This window comes from Ambystoma mexicanum, chromosome 10, assembly GCF_040938575.1.
Source record: "Ambystoma mexicanum isolate Mex_15411 chromosome 10, UKY_AmexF1_1, whole genome shotgun sequence".
In the NCBI taxonomy this organism is placed as follows: Eukaryota; Metazoa; Chordata; class Amphibia; order Caudata; family Ambystomatidae; genus Ambystoma; species Ambystoma mexicanum.
The window spans coordinates 1,100,862,946-1,100,886,051 of record NC_090932.1 but is presented as its reverse complement, the minus strand read 5'-3'; the positions used below and the strand labels follow the sequence as shown (position 1 = coordinate 1,100,886,051).

General features: G+C 46.0%; 1 protein-coding gene across 1 annotated transcript in view; it reads right to left on the bottom strand.

Annotated features, from left to right (window-relative positions):
* UBE2D4 (ubiquitin conjugating enzyme E2 D4) overlaps positions 1–23,106 on the bottom strand; it is a 679,089-nt gene that overhangs the window by 289,613 nt on the left and 366,370 nt on the right. Inside the window, exon 4 of the mRNA XM_069618939.1 lies at positions 17,774–17,851. Within this exon, the coding sequence (XP_069475040.1) occupies positions 17,774–17,851 (78 nt within the window). The remainder of the gene's footprint in view (positions 1–17,773; positions 17,852–23,106) is intronic.

Sequence of the window (23,106 nt, the reverse complement as noted above, 5' to 3'; positions counted from 1 at the left end):
AGTCTTCCAAGACAAACTTTAGAGAAACACTGATGAGGATGAAACAGAGGACGCCTCAATTTTGACAGAATGGAGTTCTGCTCCCATGGGTGGGGCTTGAGCCTTCGCAGGAGGGAACGCTATTAACAGATCCTTTAGGAATTCTTTAACAATTCTGAGACCACAAGGAAGGCCTGCCAGGGGTTCAAGTGTATCAGGAGATAGCGGCCAGGCGTGCCTTGATAAGATGTGTGAGCAAGGCTTGCCTTTGCTAGGGGAGGAGGTATGGCAGGATTGGAGGAACTTTCATGCGAAGGGGAGAAAAACACTGCGAATTACACCACACAGAAGCTTTTCTATTGGTGTTTGTAGCATGCAAGGGCTTTAGCCAGAATATCTTTACATTTTGCAGACAATGAGTTATGGCCAAACTCTAGGTTTGGAGGAGTCAAGCCGCCAGTTTCAAAGGCCGTGGTGGACAGACCCTCCCTCTCTGGAGAGCAGGTGTAGAAGAGGAGGAAGCTTGATGCAAGGGGCCACAGACAGGTGGAGAAGTGAGTAGTTTACCTGTAACTCCATTTGTCCAGCGTTGGTATCTTTCATGGACTCACATGCTTAGAATATTCCCCATCAGGCTGGGAACCCTCGGTATATTTATTAAAAATATTTCCTATGGAAAACGTCTTGACACTTGTGTGTCCTATCTACGTCATTTTGGGCTGCTTACACATGAACCAATATGACATAGGGTATAAATTGCCCCGCGGCTCCCTTCAGATTTTAACCCCCCAAAATAGTCGGGACATAAAAAGTTTGCATTAAGGGGAGGCCGGCGGGTGCATGTGAATCCATGAAAGATACCAGCGCTGGAGAAATGGATTTACAGGTAAGAAACTATTCCCTTCTCCAGCATTGGATCTTTCATGGATTCACATGCTTATAATAGATTATATAGCAGTACTCCTAATTTGGAGGTGTGCAATGCAAACCAATATTAACAGAGCCGCATATGCAGTTAGCAATACAAAACCCCCCCAATCATGGTACATTGACATTAGTCCCAATCATGGTATATTAACAAGATAATACACCTCTGTGGGGCTTACCTTACTGAAACAGATGTCGCAGGACTGCTCGTCCCATCTGCACATCCGCTGCATGCTGTTGCTCTAGGCAATAATGCAGAGTAAAAAGTATGCAACACCGACCAGGATGCCGCTTGACAGATGTCCACCAGTAGGATTCCAGACCACAACGCCGCCGATGACGAGGTGGATCTTGTTGAATGAGCCTTCAGACCTCTCTCCAGAGGCTTCCCGGCTTTAGAGTGGCAGAAGGCAATAGTCGAAGACACCCAGCGGGCTAGTCCTTGTTTCGAGATCGGTCTTCCCTTCACCGAAGGCCCATAAGCCACAAACAGTTGTCTTGTACGCCTAAACTCTTGAGTACGACTGAGGTAAAACTTTAGAGCTCTTTTGACATCCAACGTGTGGGGAGCTTTTTCTGCGAAAGAGGTCGTCGAAGAATGCTTGTGAAATGTAGTTGGGACTTGTGGTATGAAATGAGGATTGGTTGCCAATACCACTTTGTCCTTGAAAAACCGCAAGTATGGGGCATCAATGACCAGTGCTTGCAGTTCCGAAAGTCTTCTTGCTGAAGTAATAGCCACTAAAAAGGCCATTTTCCACGACAAAAACTTCAACGATGACGACGAAATAGGCTCAAAAGGAGCCTTCATTAGTGCTGACAGTACCAGGTTGAGACTCCAGTTGGGAGGAAACAGGTTGGCTGGAGGAAAAGTCCAAAATAAGCATCTCAGGAAATGCTTAACCAGTCGATCGCTGAACAACTGAGTTGAATGTCTTTTACGAGTAAATCTTGAAATGGCTGCCAAATGAACCTTTATGGAGGAGAAAGATAACCCTCTTTCTGCCAAGTGTAGCAAATATGGAAGAATCTGTTCTGACACGAAGTTTAGGGGATCCACACCTGGTTGATCCCTGCACCACATAGAATCTTTTCCACTTACATGCATATGAAGTGTTTGTGGACGGAGCTCACGCTGCCTGTAAAATTCGTCGACACTCGAGGAAATGTTCAGGGCCCCAAACTCTGAGAAGTCAGGAGCCAGGCTGTCAGGCTGAGGGCATCCGGGTTGTGATGCCAAACTGCTCCCTTGTCTTTAGATAGAAGGTTCGGAATCTTCTGGAACCTCACTGGTTCTGTTATCGACAGCTGGAGTAGGTCCGAAAACCACGACTGTCTCGAACAGTAAGGAGCCACTACAATTACACGACATGGGTATTTGTGAATCCACTGGAGGGTCCGTCGGATGAGTGGAAACTGAGGGAACGCATACGCGAACCTGCCCGTCCACGGGAAGGAGAATGCCTCCCCCAGAGAGCCGGGTTGTGGCCATCTACTTGTGTAATGTTCGCACTTCTTGTTCTCTCGGGTTGCGAAAAGATCAAGGGAAGGATGAACCCCCCACTTCAAGATGTTTGCCAGTTGTTGATCGTTTAACTCCCACTCTTGCAGTTGATTCATCTCCCTGCTGAGAGAGTCTGCTTGCATATTGTTTACCCTCGGAAGAAGGTAAGCCATTATGCTTATATCCTGTACGAGGGCCCAATGCAATATTTCCTGAGCTTTGCTCGAGAGTGTCCTGGAGCGAGTGCCCCCTTGCTTCCTGAGGTAGAACATTGTTGTTGTATGGTCTTTTAATATTCTTACGACTGATCCCCATATGCGTGGTAAAAAAGATTTCAGAGACCAACGTACCGCCCTTAACTCTAGCACGTTGATGTAAAGGGTTGACTCTGCTGAGGACCATTGACCTTGAACTTGCAGCGATCCCAGATGAGCTCCCCATCCCTTCAACGATGCATCCATTACCACAGTCGATTGAAAATCCGGTTCCTGCAGGGGCATCCCTCTAGTCAGATTGTCCGAGAGCTGCCACCACTGGTGCTCGTAGAAGCTTGCTGCTGATGCTCAACTTGTCAGACCACAAGCCGCGACTTTGGGACCATCGGTCTGCCAGAAATTCCTGTATTGGTCTCATGAAGAGGCGACAGTTGTTCACCAAAGGGATACACGACACCATGGCCCCTAGTAGTGACATTTCCTGACTGACTCTGGTGCCCGTTTTCCACTCCTTTGCTTTTTGTTTGAGTTGTTGAACTCTCTCCAAGGACGGCTTCACTAGCCCTGATTTGAGTTCGGAATTTCAGGCCCAGAAATATTAAGCTTTTTGAGGGAGCCAAGGAGGATTTCTAGAAGTTGATTGCAAAGCCTAACCGCTTGGTGGCCTCTAGGCTTGCTTGTGTTATTCTCAGCGACAAGCCCCTTACCAGCCAATCATCCAAGTAAGAGTAAACATGACAACCTTTTCTTCGTAGGTCGAGAATGGGTCGCCACTTGCCGTTGGGTTTCTTGACCACGAAGTAACGTGAGTAAACTCCCTGACCTCTCTCGGCCACCAGAACAAATTCTATAGCCCCTTTTCACAGCATAAGCACCACTTCCTGTCGTAATATGTGAAGATGTGGTTGAGCCGAATACACAGGTGGAATTTGTGACTGCGCCTTCTTGAACTGCAAAGAGTGGCCTAGTTTTACTGTGTCCAACACCCAACGGTCTGATGATATTCTTTCCCACTCGTCGACGGGACACTGCCTCCCAGGACATTCTGAAGCTTGTCATTGTTGGAACTTTGACTGCTTGCTTTTTGTGGATGACGAATATCCTCCTCTTCTCCTTGAAGCCTGGTAGTCTCAGCCTCTCGCGTTGCTTGGACAGCACGCCTATAGCCTTGGGAGGAGTATGATGGCCTGCTGAAACTCCGGTCTCTGGATGCGGTAAATCGGGAATTCCCTGATGCTCCGCGGAAGGGACGAAAAGACCGAAATCCTCTCCCACTTCGTAGAGCTCCTAGCAACATTGCTGTGCATGTTTTCTTTTTCATACCTTTTAGGGCCTCGTCCACCTTATCCCCAAACAACTGGTCACCCTCACATGGCATATCGAGCACCTTATACTGGACCTCCGGTCTAAAGTTAGTACATTTCAGCCAGGCTTGCCTTCTCAAAACCACTCAGTTGTTTATTTGCTTGAACCCGGATTCCGCCAAGTCCATGGCGATGTTGATCTGAGTGGTTTGATGCCTCTTGCCCCTCACGGACCAGCAACATAACCGATTTTCTGTGCTCCTCAAGGAGGTGTTTCAGGATTGGGGCTAGACGATGCCACATCTCACGGGCGTACCCTGCCATGATAGCCAGCGAGTTAGCTGCCTGAACTGTCATTGCTCCTACCGACAAAACCTTACCAAAAGCGTCTTGCCTTCTAGCCTCATTGTCCAGAGGTGTTGTACACTTATGCTGCGATCTGGCTGTTCTCGCAGCTGCCGCCGACACTAACGACTCCGGGGGGGGGGGGGTCTGTGCAGTCTGACATTTAGGAGTAGAGTCCGGGCCCTTGAACTTCTTTTCTAATCTGCCCTAGATGGCTGGTTCTGAAAATGGATGGCGCATGGTTTGCAACCCTTCCTGCCAGACGTGGTCTAGAATGGGAACGGAAAAGACCGATTTCCTCCTCTTCCCCATATGGTCGAATAAGAATCACTCCTTTTCTTCAAGGGTCAGACCAAATTCAATACAGGCTTTGCCCATCATCGCGTGAAACGAGCCGATGTCATCTGGCGGCGACAGCTGAGCCGGGCTTCTAGGAGCTTCCACTTCTGCCTCCGATTCCCATGTAGGATCTCTCGAAGGGGACGATGAAAAATCCGAAAAAGTGTCTCTAGGCCCTTGTTCTGACTCTGAATCTTGCAATTCCCCCTTCTTCCTGGTGTGAACGAGGAGGCTCCTCGCTAACTGGATGGGAGGTTGGCATCCCCGTCAACCGCGGAGAGGGGCCGGGTTCGTCGTCGGTATCCCTGTCGGTGCCCTCTTGGGGGGTTTATGGCGGGGTAGCCTCGCATCCAATTGGCTCAAAGAGAGTAGCGTGGTCAACACCTGTAAGGATAATGGTGACTGAGGATTTAACAAAGATGATGCAACAGGGACACTTTGCCCTCCCGAAATCGTCGACGAGCCAAAGCCCTGCAATCGAAGATACGCTGGACCAACAACTTGTTCACGGTCTTCCTCCGCATCGTACACCTGTTGCCAAGCCGTTTGGGGGATACACCATCAACGACAATGTGGAAGCCCTTTCAATCATCGCCGCTGGAGTCAGCGAAGCCCCTGCAGGTATCGCCTGCGCCAGTGATAATGATCCTGTCAATGACAGAACCCCTGTCGACGATGGTGGAGGCTGTGACGCAGGTTCCTTGGGCGATCCCGCCTTTTTTGAGCTAGGCTTATGTTTCGTCGAGTCTCTACTCGAGGAAGACCTGTGATGTTCTCCTGAGGAGGAGGTCTCTAAGGGATCTTTCCCTTTTTTCGACGAAGATGAAGACAAAGAATTCCCTTGATGGCGATCTTGTCCATGTTTCCAAGAGGATTCTTTCACTGTGTGTTTCTCTGAGGAACGCTTCTCCATAGAACGTGACTTCTTCGCCGGAGGCTCTGCAGACACCGATCGTCGATGGACTACCGACGATTTAGGCCTCGATACCAGACTCTGCCGATCCTACCTCGAAGGGTAGGTCCGTTCATTTAGCTACGTCACCAGACGCATATTCCGATCTTTAAGCGTCTTATGTGACAAACCCTTACAAATCTCACAACTGTCCGCAGATTGATGCGGGTGTAGACAGTACAGGCAATCCATGTGGCCATCTCCTCATAGACTTTCTTCAGTCCGCACGTGGCACACGGGCGGAACAACGCCTTTCCAGACATTGTAAAAGACTTGTAAGAGTAGAATTCAACCTTGTACAGAGTAGAAAAAACCTGAGGTGCTCCCGCTACTTTGGAGACAGTTGAAATCTGAAGGGAGCCGGGGGGCGGGGCTATTTATACCCTACGTCCTATTCGGTCATGCGTAAGCAGCCCAAAACGACAGATAGGAAACATTTCGACACTTGTGTCCTATGGAAAACTTCTTAATAAATATACCGAGGGTTCCCAGCCTGACTGGGAATATTCTAAGCATGTGAATCCATGAAAGATCCAATGCTGGAGAAAGTCCAAATACAAGATCTGCCTGGCCATGCCGGGGCAATGAGCATCATCTTGCAATGTCTCTGCGTGCCGTTATCACTTGCAGAATCAGGAGACTAGGTGGAAACAGAGGAATCGGCCCTCCCAGAGGAATGAGAAGACTCTCCCTCCTCCCCCCCCCCCCCAGACTCCTTGGTTGTGGGTACTGGCAGGCAAACTTGGGGCACTTTGCTTTTGCTGCTGTAGCAAATAGGTTGATTTGAGGGAGATTCTGTATTGTCTATTGGTATCATTTTTCCGTGCGCCAGCTAGAAACTCATTTTTTTGGTGCGATTGCTTATTCAACAGTAATCACAATTATCCATTCATTTTTTTTTTAGAATTAGTTGGTTTTATTTTTTTCCTTTCTCACACTGTTCCACACACTTAATTTTCCTCTTATTGCAAACTCTTGGTTACTTCTCAAACCTCAAATCATTATTCCACATACTTTGTTACTTCTCTATAAGTGGTTCACCATGGTCTTATTAATGGCTCATCAAGAGGGACTCAAAAATCAAAACATTCAAACCATTAGCATCATACATAATTTTCTCCATTTTCTTGGTGTACAATCTCATACTTCTTAATGCTTATTTGTTGCATTGTTTTGTTACTCACCCTATTTGTTGTCTGAAGTTCCTTTTGCAGTTTAGAAACGGATTCTCAATTTTTACCATTCTGACTGTTCACTATTGGGTAAGTGAAGAGAAATATTTTTGTAAGGAAGTTTTTTCCCCTTAAATTGACTAATTTCTTAAGATTAGTTCTAAACCTTGTTTGGTTGTTAACCACCAAAGTAATTAGATATCTTTTTGTTGCCCCTTTTGTTTTAAATACCCTTATTTAGGGGAGTTAAACCTATTGGCTTCATTGGTATCTGATGTTTGGACGATTTACAAATAATCAACCAAGTTTTAGGGAAATCAAAGAAATTAGTTTTTGGCTCATTCATCTTACCTTTTTTGTTGTTGTGCAGTAGGATACGATTGTCCTTTTCTGCGCCAATTTGTGCTGCGTTTGTGGCTCCTCCTGAGCCTCTTTATATTCGTCAGCACTATTGCGTCCTCATGGGTTTCTACGCAATTTATTTATTTGTACATTTACATAGCGCCAAAGCCCTCAGGCATCAAAGCGCATAACAAAACATACATCTAACAAAACATCAAAACAAAGTGAAACCAAGCAAAAGAACATAAAACAGAAACTAATTACAGTGAGTAAGTAGCACCAACCTAGCTGGAAAATAAATTATGGCCATAGAGATCTAGTCCAACCAAGATTAAGAGACAGTACAAATGTCCAGCTGGTTCAATTCAGTACAATTCTCAGGGCCGTAGATGAGCAGACTTGCTAAGGAAAGGAGATTCTATTTAAGTATGTCGGTAAACTACTAAACCCACATCCCAAAATGATGCAGTCAGTGTTTTCACTCGAGCACCAGTTCGTAATTTGGATTCTACGCAACACTTTTAGGTCTTGCGTTCTTACACAGTTTGTCCCTAATTTAGAATTAGCCCATGCCAAGATTTTATTTTTCAGGGCTTCCCTAGATTCGTACTGATTAGGCTTAAGAAGGTTAGTAATAACATTTCCCAAATCCCTAATGAAATTCCTTAGAATGGGGTCTGTGATACTGGCCATTTTAGCTTTCCTTAGACGAAAGTCCTTGTCAGATGGAAGAATGGCTGGCAGAACAGACTTGTTCATTGGTATAGGGATCGCTCGTGATGTATTATCCCCTTGGCCAGTTGCTATAGGGAAAGTCTTCACCTGCAGAGGTATACCTGTATGACTAGACTCAACAAGATCTGTTTCACAGTCCTTTTCTTGATGATTCTTAGAGAAGGGGGAAGTTTGTGTGGAGTTTTCTTTGTTAACTATTTCCATTTTGGACTTCCCTGGGTCGGGCAAGTTTAAAAATAAGTCGTTTGAACCCACCAGTGCCACCCATCTCTGAAAATCCAAGATAGTCAAACAGGCCCCAAGCTTCTGCATCCATTGTTCTTGTAAGGTATGCCAGGGTTCCAAGGTCTTGGCTGTTGAGGACTGTCTAAGCCAAGGCGTTAATATCAGGGGGTGGTCACGACATGTTCTTCCGAGATGGGCTCATTCTGGGAATCTTTACTGGTATTTAGTAGCTCAAAGCAGGCAAGCTGTTCCTGTTGCAGCTTCAATCTGCGCTTAGCACTCATTGCTAAAACGTCAGATAAGCATTTGTTACTCCTACGGGGTGTCCGTGCTGTGAATTGCATCAGTAACACCGTTCCGCCCAATGCCATAGGTACGGGGCTAGCAGAACCCTGTCCCTGTATTGAGCTTGTATCTCCTCCAAGGAGCAAAGCATTTCCCTTGTTAGTGTCTATTTCTGTCTCTACCCTGGACTGTAGCCTGGTAACCGGCATGATTTACAAGGCACGGAAAAAGGAAGAGAGAGAGAAAAGACAACTACCCGGCTCCAGGTACCGAGCCGAAGATGTACACTTGAAAAGAATACACCGTTAAGCATCTTACTTATAAGTTCGGCAACAAGCCAAATAGAAGCTTATGCAATTTATACGGGTGGCAGGAGGGGACTAAAAAAACCCAGAAATGTTCAAGGCGTGCACCGAGTCCAGATACCTGCCCATCACAGACAGCCGTCCGTTTCCCATCCGTTCACCATCCAAGCAGGAGTGCCGTCGCCGGAGGCCGTCAGCAGAAGGAGACCACAGCCCGAGGGGTTCCCGGCTGAGATGGGACAAGGCTGGTCTGCGAGGAGGGAGTGAAGTCACCGCTCCCAGCAGCGTTAAAGGAAACACCTCGCCGCCGGATTCAGGCACGTCTGCTGCGGTCTACTGCAGCCGCAGCCCTCACTCTCGCCGGCTGACTGCTTCTGAGAAAAGCACCCTACACAGGGAGGGAGGAAAGAAAGTCAAGCCGCACCGCGTACCGCCGACATACGTCATCGCGCTCGGCGTCCCACAGCCATTTTAAATGCCGCTTAGCTTGTTTTTGTACAGAGGAGCCTTGTATTCTATTCTGAACGATATTTTGGTTTAGAATATTGTGAGCTTGTCTGTAGCTAAAACTGTTCAAGCTATACAGCTTAAATTAGTTTGGTAAAACTACTCTTGGGTAACCAAGTTGTTAATCCCTTTTTTGAAGCCAACAAGTATATTTTTGGGAATTGTAGCTGATGCTACATTAATATCCATTACAGTTTTTTCATATTCTATGATTTGTGGTACTTAGTTACAATATCATTTTTCTTTTTAAATCAAATCATACATTACTTGAGACATCCTGATGCTGGATTTTACAGTAAGGCACAATCACATTGTTTTCTATCTTGATGAGAAAACAAATGTATTTGATTATATAGCTCAGTAAAAGTTCTTGGTATAAGATCCAGTTCATGTGCCGAATTCAAACCTGTGGTGCACGTGTCCACGAGACAAATCCATTTTTCTTCCACTTTTTCTCAATAATCACTATTTCCTACTATTGCTGGGGCACTCACTTTCTATTCCAAAGACTTGAATTTGGTCAATTCCAGTTTCTTGATGTTCCATGAAGATGTGTAGTGCTAAAGGGTACCCTAGATACTTGTTTTTAATGGCTCTCATGTGTTCAACAATCTTGTTTTGAGACCCCCGATTATGCTTCCAATATACAGTTTGTGACAGATGCATTTAGTGCCGTAAATCAAATTTACTGTTGCAGTTTTTATTGCACAATTTATTTTACTTTTTTCCCCCCTCATTCGGTAATACCAGATTTTTCTTTCCATTTGGTATTTGTGGACATCATTTGCAGTTTCCACACCTATACATTACTGTTGGTGATGGTAAATTAAGGAAGCTGCTGAGATTTTTTGATGTTGTGGGATTTAGCAAGCTTGGGCGTATTGGTTTAATTGTTGGTGCTTTACGAAAGATGATGGTTCGATTAGCATTTAAGTATTTCCTTAAGGTTTCATCTGCTTTAAGAATATTCCAGTGTTTGGTTAATATTCCTTTTGTAATCCGTGTATCACTGCTGTAGGTTGTGATCAAGTTTAATTTGAACATTGTATTGTTGATTTTTGGTTTGTCAGCAGGTAGCTTCTAGGGATTTTCTCCGCTTTTTTTAAAGGCTTTTTTCAAAGTTGTGGGCTGGTAGCCTCCGGCTGAATTTTTCCTTTTACCTTTTGACATGTTTTGGAAAGGTTTCCGTTGCGCTACAATTCTGGATAATTGTGATTACTGTTGAATAAACAATCACCCCCAAAAAATGAGTTTATAGCTGGCGCACAGAAAAAGGATCCCAATAGAGAATACAAAATGTCCTAAATATATTGCAACAGTCACAATAAAAAGGTATGCATCTGTGTTGACAGCTGAAAAAGGGAAACCATCCACTACATAACAGGGAAAGAAAAAAAAATAAAGACTCAACAAGGAATCCAAGCCCTTATTTGACCGTATTCTTCATTAAAAAGCAATTTGAGGGAGACCCCACCTGGAGTAGAGCAGAAGAACCAGAGTCTGATGAAGCTCCGACTTGTGGCAGGATCGTAGTTCCCTGCTGAGTGAATCTGCAAAGGTATTGTGAATGCCTGCCAGATGGAATGAGAAACATCTTCTGATATATCTCCCATTTTCACATTGCTTGGACTTTCTTGGATAGAATGGGAGTGTATTCCCCCCATTTGCTGATGTGGAACCAAGTGGTTGTGTTGTTCATGAAGATACAGGCAGACCTGCCTTGGAGTTGGAGCTTAAATGGCGAGAGCCCAGTACACCACTTACAGTTCAAAGATGATGTGCAACTCCTTCACCTCTGGTTGCTATAGCCCCTGGTGTGAAGTTGACCTGTGTGTGTGCTACCCACACTTCCAGAGGCGGTGGTGGTCACTGTGGCCTGATGCGATGGAAGGCCAAAAGGGGCTCCTTGCATGAGATGCTGACGAATGAACCACTACTGCAGGGTCTTGCTGAACACTGAAATGAGGGCGATCTAGTCGTGCCAGATATTTGCTGCCATCTGGCATCCAACAACTGCGGTCTCATGTGCAGCCTGTACTGAGGTACCAGTGGGATGCATAAGCCATTATCCCCAACAGAGTATTGATGGAGCCATTGGTTATCACTTGAAGAGTTGAGAGCGGCCAAACTTCGGTCAAGATGGCCTTGACCCCCCTCCTCCGAAGGAGAAGCCAGACATGCCTGTGTGTTGAGAAGTGAGCCCAGATAGGGCATTCTGTGATGGCGCCACACATGATTTTGGATCGAGAATCCCAGTAAAGTAAGGCACCTAATGGTCTTGTTGGTGTGCTGCAAGGCCACTGGACAAAAGCGGGCACGGATCAGCTAGTCGTACAGGTAGATCTAAACATAGATCCCTGAAGGCCGTAGATGGGCCGCCACTGGAGCGATATACTTTGCAAAGACCCTCAGAGCCGACTTGAGACCGAAGGGAAAAGCCTTGAATTGGTAATGCTTGTCGTTTGCGTTAAACCAGAGGAAGAGTCACTGTCCGTGATTAATGGATGTGAAAGTAGGCATCCTCTAGGTCTAGGGAGGACAGGAAGTCTGTGCTCCAGTTGTTTAAGCATGTGCTGCAAAGTGACCATCCCAAACTTTTGTGACTTGAGAAATTTGTTGAGTTGTCTCAGGTTAAGGACGGGCATTCAACCAGGCCTCCCTCTGGAACAGCCTCCCTGCAATTTAAGGAGAACCATCTTCGTTTCCAGAAGCACCCCGATAGAGAGATTTTATTGATTTATATCTCACAGAGTCGCTCCCTCTCGCTCTTCTGCCCGTTTTTGCACTGGGCACCTGGCTACCCTCTGAATTCGGGCCCAGTTCCCTGGCCACCTAGCTGCATACCCGCACTGCCTTCTGGCAACCCTTGCACTTGGGTCTGTATCTGCAACCCTACAGTCCGCTTACCTGCACTTATAAGACACATGTTGTCTGCGCTTAATTCTTGCACTTACCACCTGCTGGCTGCACTGTCATTTTGATCACTTGTTCAGCACTTTCCACTCCTCCCCTTGCACTTTCCCCCCTTTCCTCTCCCCTGCACTAGCGCGTTCTCAATGTCACTGGGCCTAGTAAGATCCCTTGAACCCCTCCCTTGCCTCGTTGCGCTCTGAAACACTTGTGTATGGGCGCAATACATATAAAATATGTCATAATGGGGGGAATAGAGGGGCATTTGTCCAGGAATTCGAGGGTGTGACCTTATTGGATAATGCTGAGCACCCACTGGTTGGTGAAGATATTGCACCACTCAGGCCTGTTTGGTTGTCTGTGTGCTGGCGGATGTTGCATGTCGCCGCTGCATTCCCCCCTCTGTAGGACTAAACATCCTGTGCACCTCTTGCATGCTGGGGCGCAAAGGTTGACAATATGCTGGCCTGTACTCTTTCATGGATCTGGAGAAACAGCCTGTGGATGAACAAAAGTACCGTCTTCTTTGCTGAAGACTACCCAGCGAGCGTGCCATATCTGTGCCCACCTCTATGGACTGTAGTCTCATGTACATCCTTGTCGAAAAGGATCCACGCCTTCAAAAAGGCATAAATAACTTTACATTGTACATCAGGGCGAAAATAGTGGCCTTCAACCAGCCCTGCTTGCGGAGCAATGTGCCGTTGTTCATCTGTCGGAAACATGAATCCACAATGTCCAGAGAGCCTTATCGTGTGATCTGAGACAACCTCACCCTCGTAAAATAATGACAAAGACTCACTCATCTTGACCTCAGGGAGTAAGTCGAAGATGGGTCCCAGTTTATACCATAGCTCCGCATCGTATCTGGAGAGCATGGCTAAAGCGTTAGCCGCCTTAATTGTGGAGGTAGGGTGGGGATGATGATGCGTTTCCCAAACGCGTCCAACTTTTTAACCTCTTGCTCCGGTGGAACCATGCATGGATAGGAGGGGTTAGCAGACCTCGCTTGCTGCAGCAGAAACCACAGTCAGTGAATGCTGGTAACGAAGAAACTTTGCGGCAGAATCCAGTATTCTGTACTACTTCTCAAACTAATCCTTCCGAGGGGCAGAGAAAGGAGTTTTGATGACCAATAAGCCATCTTCCCAGATGTTGAGCAGGGAGATTGACAACTGATTCTCCTTTGGAAGAGGAAACCCTCCTGCTCTTCGGGGAGCAGGTTGATTCATTTTGCTGCACAGGACAATAATCCAATAGTGCATGAAAGGAGTTAATCTCATCTGGTGGGGAGTCCCTGGAGGGCAGATCCACATCAGGTGGCTCACCATCAGCCGGAATCAGGTCCTCAAACTCAAGTGTACCTTGTGAGGGGTCAGTATCCAGATTAGTATCCATGTCCGTGAGAGCAGCCACAGGGACGGAAAACAGTCTAGGCGAAGGAGGATGTACTTAATAAGGCCTCGGCCCGAGGTCAATGCTGGGCTCAAAGAGGGAGGGGTTGGAAGAAGACGCTGCTGCAGCTCGGAGATGAAGGTGTGCAAAGAAGACAGGATGTCTACGGACAAGTCTCTAGGTGCTGTTCCCATGGGGGCTGCAGGCAAAGGCACAGTTGGTAAGTCTGGTTCAGGAGCAGCGGACAAGGGCACAGTTGGCAGCACTGGATGTAGCTGTGGAGAGCAATAAAGTCTAGGAAGAATGGGCTCAGGAGACTCCTCAAACTCTTCCGGATCAGAGAGAAAGACCCTGGAGGCTTATCGTCGGAGAGTACCTGCATGAGGTAGTTGAACAGGAGGTAACGCTCCTTGAGAACCCACCGAAAAAAGGTTGGTTGTGCCCTGGGAGAACGGAGAGTGATGGTGGCATCTCATTGTCCACACTTGCACCCATGGGAAAGGAGGCGATGACCAAAACCTGCAGTGACCTCAACAGAGCTGAAGATGGGCCAGATAAGGAGGCCATGGAGGTAGAGCAACCTTGTGGGCGGTTACCATAATAGTGGACGAGGTAGTCGACGGAAAACCTCGTAATGTAGTCGTAGCTGTCAATGAGACATGAAATGGAGGACCCGTTGACAAGGTGGCAAACAGATTCCGGTTGAGGGACCGGTGATGAGAACTTGGTTGTTAACTAACAGAGACTTCAGTTTCGATGACTGGTTACAAACATGGACGTGACCCTTGGAGTGGCTGACCGTGAACAGTGCTCTGCCAGTCGACTATGCGTGACTCAGCAGAGTTGAGACGACAGGTGACTGTCAGGCAATGAAGCCGGTGGAGTCGTGGCAGTGGACCCTATGGTCGTAGACTTAGTCTTGGGACCAGTCAACTGAGAAAGTTTGAGCGTGAAACTTCTTGTCCTTTATAGGTCTCTTCTCAGTGGAATTATCCTCATCATCTTAGTTGAGGGGAGGTCTGCTGACCCGGCCAGAGTCATGAATACGCACACAGGCGATGTCAGAGGACTTGGCATGCTCCTCTAGATAAGTCACCCACCTTCTGTGACAATCCCACAGAGTATTGCTGGAGAGGGACTTTCCCCATTGTGGTCTAGGTGCAAACAGTAGAGGCATCTACCATGCCAATCATCCACAAAGACGTTGTTCGGATGCCACTTGGAGCAGGCCCTGAAGCGACTTCTTGCTGGCGTCTGCCATGTGGTGAATGTTAAGATGGATTTCTGAACTTTGACCTGGTGGGCAGCGGTTCAGAAGGCCAGCCTAGTTTTCTGGAACAGGGTAACTTTCTGGACAAGCCAGACCAGTCAAGGTAGCATTGGCAGCAGTCAAGACTAGGTCTGAGGAGGGGTGAGGGTGACTGAAGGACCTCAATGAGCACACAGAGTAAAGGACACTTACAAATCACTCCCAGTTAGGTGTGTATATATTAAAAATACAAACACATTTAGTCAAGGCCTTTGCGTTTCAACACAATAGTTAATAACAGTAACACTTTTAAACCAACACAATCCTACTAAAAACATATACAAGACCATGTGGCCTAAAGGGTTAATGCACGAAATTGGTGCACAACCTACAAAAGGGAAGGAAGAAGGTAGTGCAAAGAGTCTTTAGGCATTTCTGCAGTAATCACAATCCTAACTGACAGACAGTCCAGTCCCTAAGAAGAGGGAAGACTGTTGCTCAAATGTACTTGCAATGCTGGAGCACGCGGTAGTGCAGATGGGTGAAAACGGGGTCTCTTGGTAGGGTCTGTAGCAGCTCAGGAAGGTGGGTGAGGTGATGCAGAATAGGTTCCCATCATTCGTGGAGGGTCTCCCCCAGAGGTTAGAACAGGTTCCAGGAGTTGGGAATAATTTGATAGCTCAGGCTATCTGTGGAAAGGAGAGGGGCCCTCAGGGACAATTGTGCATAAAAATGGAGGGATGCGCTAGGGGCCACCGGTAAGGGTTAGAAGTACTCACTGACCCCTGGCGCACTCCGGATCAAACGTCGGCAGTCAAGTCCAATTCAGTTGCAGGTTCAAATGCAGCAATTCTGCAGCTTTCAGCGAAGTAACAGCGTTGATTCCCAAACGGGACAGTGGCGATTTCTCCACTCCTGGTGGATGATCAGGCCAGTTTCACTGCAGCAGGCTTCAGGGCAAAGATGGGCACAGCTGCAATGCACTTGCAAAGTTAGTCACCACGGCTGGGTGATACAGTAACTGTGTGTACTCTGGTTCGGGTGTGCTCTCTTTACTCCAGACCTGGCAACGCCAATTGTACGAAATTCGGTGCGAGTACCGTGAACACAGAGCTTGCGATGTACCAAGTTTCAAGGGCCTCTTCGAAACTGCGGCGGTATTAGATCAAAGGTCCTGCGCAAGCTGGTCAGCCCACTGGGTGGCCTAGGGAAACTACCGAGAAGGCTTGCTTGCAGGGTTTGATGAAGGTGCCGAGAATAGTTTGTCCCACTCTTCCAATGGGTCGAAGCGTCGTCGCAGACCTTCTAGTTTGATCAGATGCAGAGGGGTCCAGCGGGACGACAGCGGCTCAGGGTGCCAAACCTTTCAGCTGGTCTCCAGCAGTTCGTCGACTCGGCTTCTTAGGCTTCAGGATACTTGGATCCTATCCTTCGTTCAGTGAGGAGATCGGCATGGTATGGGTGTTTGGAGCCTTCTCTTATCCAGAACCTCCTTCGTGCCAAAACAAAGAGGACCCAATTGGAGATCTGCTCACATACAGGCACACCATACATGGACCAATCATGGACCACAGTGGTCCCAGGCATTCACACCACACCAGACTCTCTGGCACCCAGGATGTGTATTGGAACCAGACAGTCCAACCAGCATCCCGGAAGGACACAAGACATGCAGAAGCCTGCAAAAGCTTGGCGTTTTGTGGGAGAATGCATGCCCAAGTAAGGACGACCTGGGTTGGTGCAACCTGGGGAAGTTGAAGGGTCAAGATGCCCAAAGGACAGGCCAAAGAACCTCATGGAATGGCCATTTTGGAGCCAGGCCACCTATTTGCGTCAAATGTGGTAAACACTGTTTACCTGGCATGAAAGGGTTAAAAATATGAGAAAATATAAGCTGCCACCAGCCCTGTCCAAGGCACATCTGCACTTCTAAATAAAATCCTTCCAGAGTATCTAGGGCCTTTAGAAATGACAGGTAGACCCAAGTGCACTATACTGTAAGGTACATTCGGCACTTCAACATGTTGCAGCAAAGTTACAACATTGACAAGGACTAAGTGAAAAAGTCTCCCAGTACCAACTGTCTTTAAGGGCATGTCAGTTTCCCCATAACAAAATGAGCGAAAAGCCCAGCGGAGTGCAGCTGAAGGCTGTGCTCCTCTGGCAAAATCAGACTATGGTGTTAAAAAGCAGCAAAACGTTAGGGGGTACAAAATTGGTACCCCATGATGCTATTATCTTGAGCAGTAGGATGTGAACTTGCAGAATCCTCACTGAGCCAGCCAGGAACTCAAAATCAAATTAAAATGATTTTCTGATAACTGTGGACAGTAATATGCCAACCAACTGTAAAATTAGCCATGGGGCTCTACGCTAATGAACAGGGGGCTATATCTTTAGTGATAAACATCTCCTCTTGAGCTCGATAGAACTAGGAATTCTACAATAGACCTAAAGTAGTGGCTTTTGACTCGGAATATGAACAAAAGGGTGGGGTGCAGGCGATCGTGAAAAACATCAACAAGCCATTCAACAAATCACTTGTATTTACAAAATCATGTAATATATCAAACTTAAAATAACTTGCCAGCTCACAACCCCCCCAAAAGTACGTAAACTGGCCATAAACTTTCAAAAGGGTTCCACATATTTGGGGAGCTGTATTATTGCAGCTTTAAAAAGTATGGATATGGCATACAAGCACAAACACAAAACCTTTCAAAGGGAACCGTGTAATTATAGTTACATAAGTGTGTGAATTTAAGCAACCTGGTAGACACACATCCAAATCTCTATGATGATTCTGGATTTAGGCAAATATTACATGTAGAAGGGTGCACAGGGCAACTTTATTTTTTTGAATGTGCCAAACGTTAAGCAGTAGCTATTTTAGTACATGCACTTAAATCAAGTAAATCAAATAAATCCATTGACCATATGGGATAACAAAAAACGTGTTTGACTCTTCTCTACACAGAGCTACCGTAATGTGTACTTCCATACAGAACTGGTGGCACGTATATCAAACAAACCCTGATCATCCTACAGCTACAAGTTTCGAGGGATGCGTGCAGATCACTTACCTTTGGTGGCTTGAAAGGGTAATCTGTAGGAAAGTGAATAGTCAGAAAGAAGACGCCGCCTTGATAAGGACTGTCATTCTAGAACAACAAAAGGGCAAGTGCCAATAAGGAAAGGCAACAGGAGAGAACACACAGACACCAATCAATAAATAAAATGAAGAGTTAGGACCACCCAACAGCCTTCATTTTAGAGAAGTAGTTATGGCTGTAGCAAAAGCATCTTACGCGAGACGCCTGTGCAAAACCATGCAAAGCAATGCATTCACAATGCCATTCATACTGAGATTTTGATGGCTTACAACGAACAAGCACTCTTTCACACATCTTTCTCCACTATACACCATCAGTTCAATGTCAGCCTTCGCTGGGACTGTGCTGTGCAACATGTGGCAGGAATTTGGAAGGTGGAGTTCAGCTTTTGGTGGGTCTGCTATGACAAAGAGGGTCCTCACCTGCCGTATCCTGCCCCACCCCCAAACTCCCAATCACAATACCACCTACTCAGCACATTTAAAGTCTCGGGTAACAGGTTGTTGAGAGAATGCAGTGAACGCCAAATCAAATCTGGCCATTCACTCCATGCTCGGATTTCCTAAATTGCGAAGGTAGGTTCCTAAGGAGGAGTCGGTGCATGCCCCTGCACCCTGAAAGCATGAAAAAGGTTCAACAACCACACAGTCCTTAATGAGCACAACCCACTACACTTCTTCACTTGCCATAATATAACTTCAACCCTAAAAGAACAATTTAATTATACATTTTGATTAATAAAGAATCATGCTGCCTTTTGGCAGCTTCAGTGCTCTCTGGCAAAGTAACCAAAGAGAATTGGAAAAACGATAGCTTGCTTAAAAACAGTCACAGCAAATAGTGTACTCATGTCTCCAGAAGGTTTAGGATAAAAAACGTTCTCCAAATACAGCATTTTCTTCCCATAGGGCAGATGGGAAAATGAAGTTGGTACATTTGTATGCAAATATTGTGGGGAGCTATGAAACATGCTCTCAGAGAAACTATTAAAAAACGGCAGTAAGTTTTGGGAAGGAAAGTAAAGCCAGAGATCAAATATGGACTGCGGTAGTTTGCTTTTTCTCAAAATCCAAGTGCACATTCCAGGTCCTGAAGTGCAATTATTCACATTCACGAAAAGCAAGGTAGAGAAAGATCTTTGCCGCCCGGCCATCCTGGACACCTCGTAATAGAAACAGCAATGTTACAAAAGGAAAAAGAAAGAAGGGAAGAAAATCACTATCTATAGCACTTCACTGTAAGGTAATGTGTGCCGCAGTTAAAACAAAGGAAATCTCGCAAAGGGGACAGGATTCCCATGCACTGGTAGCCAAAGGGGGTGGAACGGTGCACCCAAAAGAGATTAGTTGAGCAAGGAAAGTGATGTACAAAAAATGGATAAAGCCATACTAAAAAAGTGGGGGTTTATTGATGACTCCACACCTCTGGAGGCTCTCTTAACTCACATAGCAAAACTAACAGGTTGGAGTCAAAGCCAGCACATAAAGAAAAGACTCACAAGCAGTCCTCCTCCTGCCACACCCGACCATCTGGAAATCCATCCCGGTAGAGGCTCAAAATGCCCCTAACATCCTACAGTTATGCAAAAGTTTCAAATATACCTGCCTGACAAAAAAAAGACCGACCCCCAGCGCCCCTTTAGCAACAGTACTGAGTTTCTGTATAAGATGCCAAGCTCAATTCTGGCGCAATCCTGTTGTAAAGCACTCTATTGCTCTTGAGCTAGGTTCGCACTGTAATAAGTAATAACATTTAAAAAAGATATCGATGGGAGTGAAAGCTGAAAAATAAAATCATTCCAAGTATGCACTATGCTCCTCGCAACATTTCTTGCATATTTCGGTTCTCTCCTAGGGCTTGGGTTTCAACTTAAACAGTAGGTCTCGCAGTCAGTTTTACAGCACTCATGTCAATGGGCATTTCTCCCCCCTGGTCTCCCTTCTCCCCACGCATTCAGGTTTCTTTTCAAGCAGACTAAATGTAAGCCTCCTGGTCTAGCTTATGTTTTTAATCCTTTCCAAAGCTCTCACCAGGAGAGCGGTTACTAAGTTATGGGCTTGAAGACGTCCAGATAGTAAAGCAGTACAAGGCAAGTTTGCCATATTTTCAATGGGGGGGTTTTTATGCAGCAATCACTGTTGTTTAGCATGGATCTGTAACACGACTGTGGGTGCGTGCAATAGTGCACTGTGGCAAACCTGCAGGTTCCAACTACTTCCACTCTCTGGGATGCAGATTGAGGCAGCAGACAGTCAACATGCCGCTAGCGACTCAACCCCTTGCATAAAATGGGCAGTTCTTGCAATACCAAACACCAATTACTTTATGTCCGGGATGGCCATTTCAATCTTGGAACTTGTTTTAATTCTTAAAAACATTTTCAGGGGAGGACGGTGATGGATATTGGGACACAAAAAAACTAAATATTGATGCTGGAAGGTGTTGAATAAATCACAACCACGGGCACAGCTCTGGGCAACCCTCCAGACGCTCATTGCCATTACAGATTGGGGAAGACCATATACAAATCAGGCCTGGTGCCACCTCAAAAGGGCAGTCCAGCTCGAACTGTTAGTTCACATCCCTTCTGCACTCGACCAAAAGCATCCCCAGACATGTTGCAATGGCACAGACTGGCTAAAAAACAGTGGCGTGAAAGACTGCCCAGAGCAGTGACAGTGATTGAGATTAATTCAAAACCTTCCACCCATCACTTTTTGGTGCAAATATTGGGACATAACCGAGGTGGGATAAGAATGCTTAGTGGCTCATTGAGAGATGTGTGTTTCCCAGCAGTCAAGTTTACCTAATATTTAATTCAAATGTCCACATTTTCCTTCTCCTTTTCCCCATTTCTCCTTCTTACACAATACACCCTTCGGTTTGTGCCCAACAATGTGCAGTTTCTATGGGGTACAGTACATATAGAGGGCATCTGCAGTTTACTGAACATCATTGAGCTATTGCCGTTGTTTGTTTTATTATTTGTATTGCGCACCAGACCCGTTGGTATCAGGGCGCATTGCAGAAGACAACTTACAGCTTAGTTACACATAAGAGCAATAAAATACATGCGAGTTATTCAGGAAGGAACAGTATACATGCTGTAGATACAGAAAGATCCAATGGGAACAACCTAACATGTACAGAAATATAGGAATATACAATGGACAGTCAGAAATAGAACAAGTGCGGTTCATAGATCAGGGCAGGTAGAGTGGGATACTTGGGGGACACTATCTGAAATTATTTACAAAGTAGAAGAGAGAGGGCGAGTTAATGGTATAGTGGCGGCAGCATTACTTATCAGAGTCTTTGAAGCATTTTATAAGGTTCTGGCGGAAGTTTGGGTAGGATTGATCTGCTCTCAGTGGAGGGGGTAAGGAGCTCCAGAGTTGAGCTGCCTTAACCGGGAAGCTACCATCCCCGACTCTAGAGAGTTTAAATCTTCGGAGTAAGAGGCAGTTAGTGCTAGATAATCTGGTAGTTCTTGTGGAGGATTTTCTAGTGAGTCTGTCAAATAGCAAGGCGCAGCGTTGTTCAGGCATTTATATGTGAGAGAAGCACCTTTTAGCTGGTGTCGTGTGTTGAAAACCAATTATTTAATCCTCTGGTCTCGGAGATATGTTCTCTCATGGCAATTCTGAGTGCCGCTCCAAGGGCATTATTCTGGAGGAATTGGATTTTCTTGATAATTTGTTTGTTAGCCCCCCCCCATGTACAGTGCATTACAGTAGTCTAACTTTGACAAAATGAGTGCTCTGGCCCGGGTAATACAGCTGTTAGACAAGCAAGTATATGCCATGGCTGATGCCATGGCATTGACCTGCTTGTTGAAGGAAAGGGTAGAGTCCAGGTAGAACCCCAAGGTTTTCACCTCATCAGCAACAGTAATAGTATTATTGTCGATATTGAAGGCAGAGTATTTGCGTCCCAATTTTGAGGGTTGAGGTAGTGCCCAGGATGATCTCAGTCTCGTCATCATTCAGGCATAGTCCATGGGTGGCCATCCATGCCTGGATGATATACTCTGTTCACCAAGGCCAAATCCTTGTCATAATCTCCAGTAAGTGGTAGGAGGATCAGAGTATCATCTGCATAGTTAGTGTAGGTGAAACCCAGATGATCCAGATCGAAAAGGGGCTTTGTGAAAATATTATATAAAGTTGGTGAGGCGCAAGATCCCTGAGGCACTCCGCAAGTGATGGGGACAGGGTCCACAGCTGCAGTGGGGGAAAAGACTCCTTGTCCGATTACATAGAAAGGATTGTATCCATACTACAGCTTCTTCAGAGAAGTGAGTGGCTGAGTCCAGATGGCTGCATAGGACCCCATGGTCTACAAGGTCGAATGCAGCCGATAGATCCAGGAGGAGAAGTAGGGCCGATTTCCTTTTATCCCTGAGCTCCCCAATCTGGGCCTTTAAGTCTTAATAGACTGTTTCAGTCCCATGCCGAGGCCGAAAACCAGATTGGTGTGCTCCTATTAAGGAGGTTGGATGCCAGATGTTTTTGTATTTGTAAGTAGGCCATCTCGTCTATAATCTTCAGAAGAAAAAGGCATGGTTATTGCACAGTAATTAGTAGGTATGGCTGGGTCTAAGGTCTGTTTAAGTAATGGAAGCACCTAAGATTCTTTGAGGTTGCTTGGTATAATGCCTAAGGAGAATGAGGCGTAGATAAGTTTTGTGATAAAAAGGGACCAGGTCTCTGGCTGCATTCTTTATGAGTTGGGCAGGGCATTGATCACCCTGACAGTTTGAGGGTTTGAGCGATCGAAGGGAATAGTTTCTTACTATTAACTCCATTTCTCCAGCATTGGTATCTTTCATGGATTAACATGCTTAGAATATTCCCAGTCTGTCGACGGGGAATATTCTAAGCATGTGAATCCATGAAAGATCCAATGCTGGAGAATAGTTTTTTCAGTTTCAATTATGGAGGCTTTAGAGAACTTAAAACGTGGGGGTTAAACAGAGTTTTTAGGTGGTGTAGGGGAGATTATGTGAGGCGTAGCACAGGTTATTGAGGCTTTTTTCTTGGCAATTTTAGTTTGTAGAGTCAAGGCTTTATTAGCTAAAGCTTGCTGTATGTTGGAACACCATGGATTATCTTTTAAGCAGTTGTCCAGCACTGGGATGGGGGCTTCTAATACTTTTTTAAAGGATAACAGAGTTCCTTCATACTTGATTTGGCTTGTGATATTCTGGAGTTATAAGTTTCACGTTTAGCTAGGAGTATTTCACTCTTATAGAGTATTTATGCTGCTGAGGTTGATCTTATTTTCCCTGGAAGGTAGTAGTC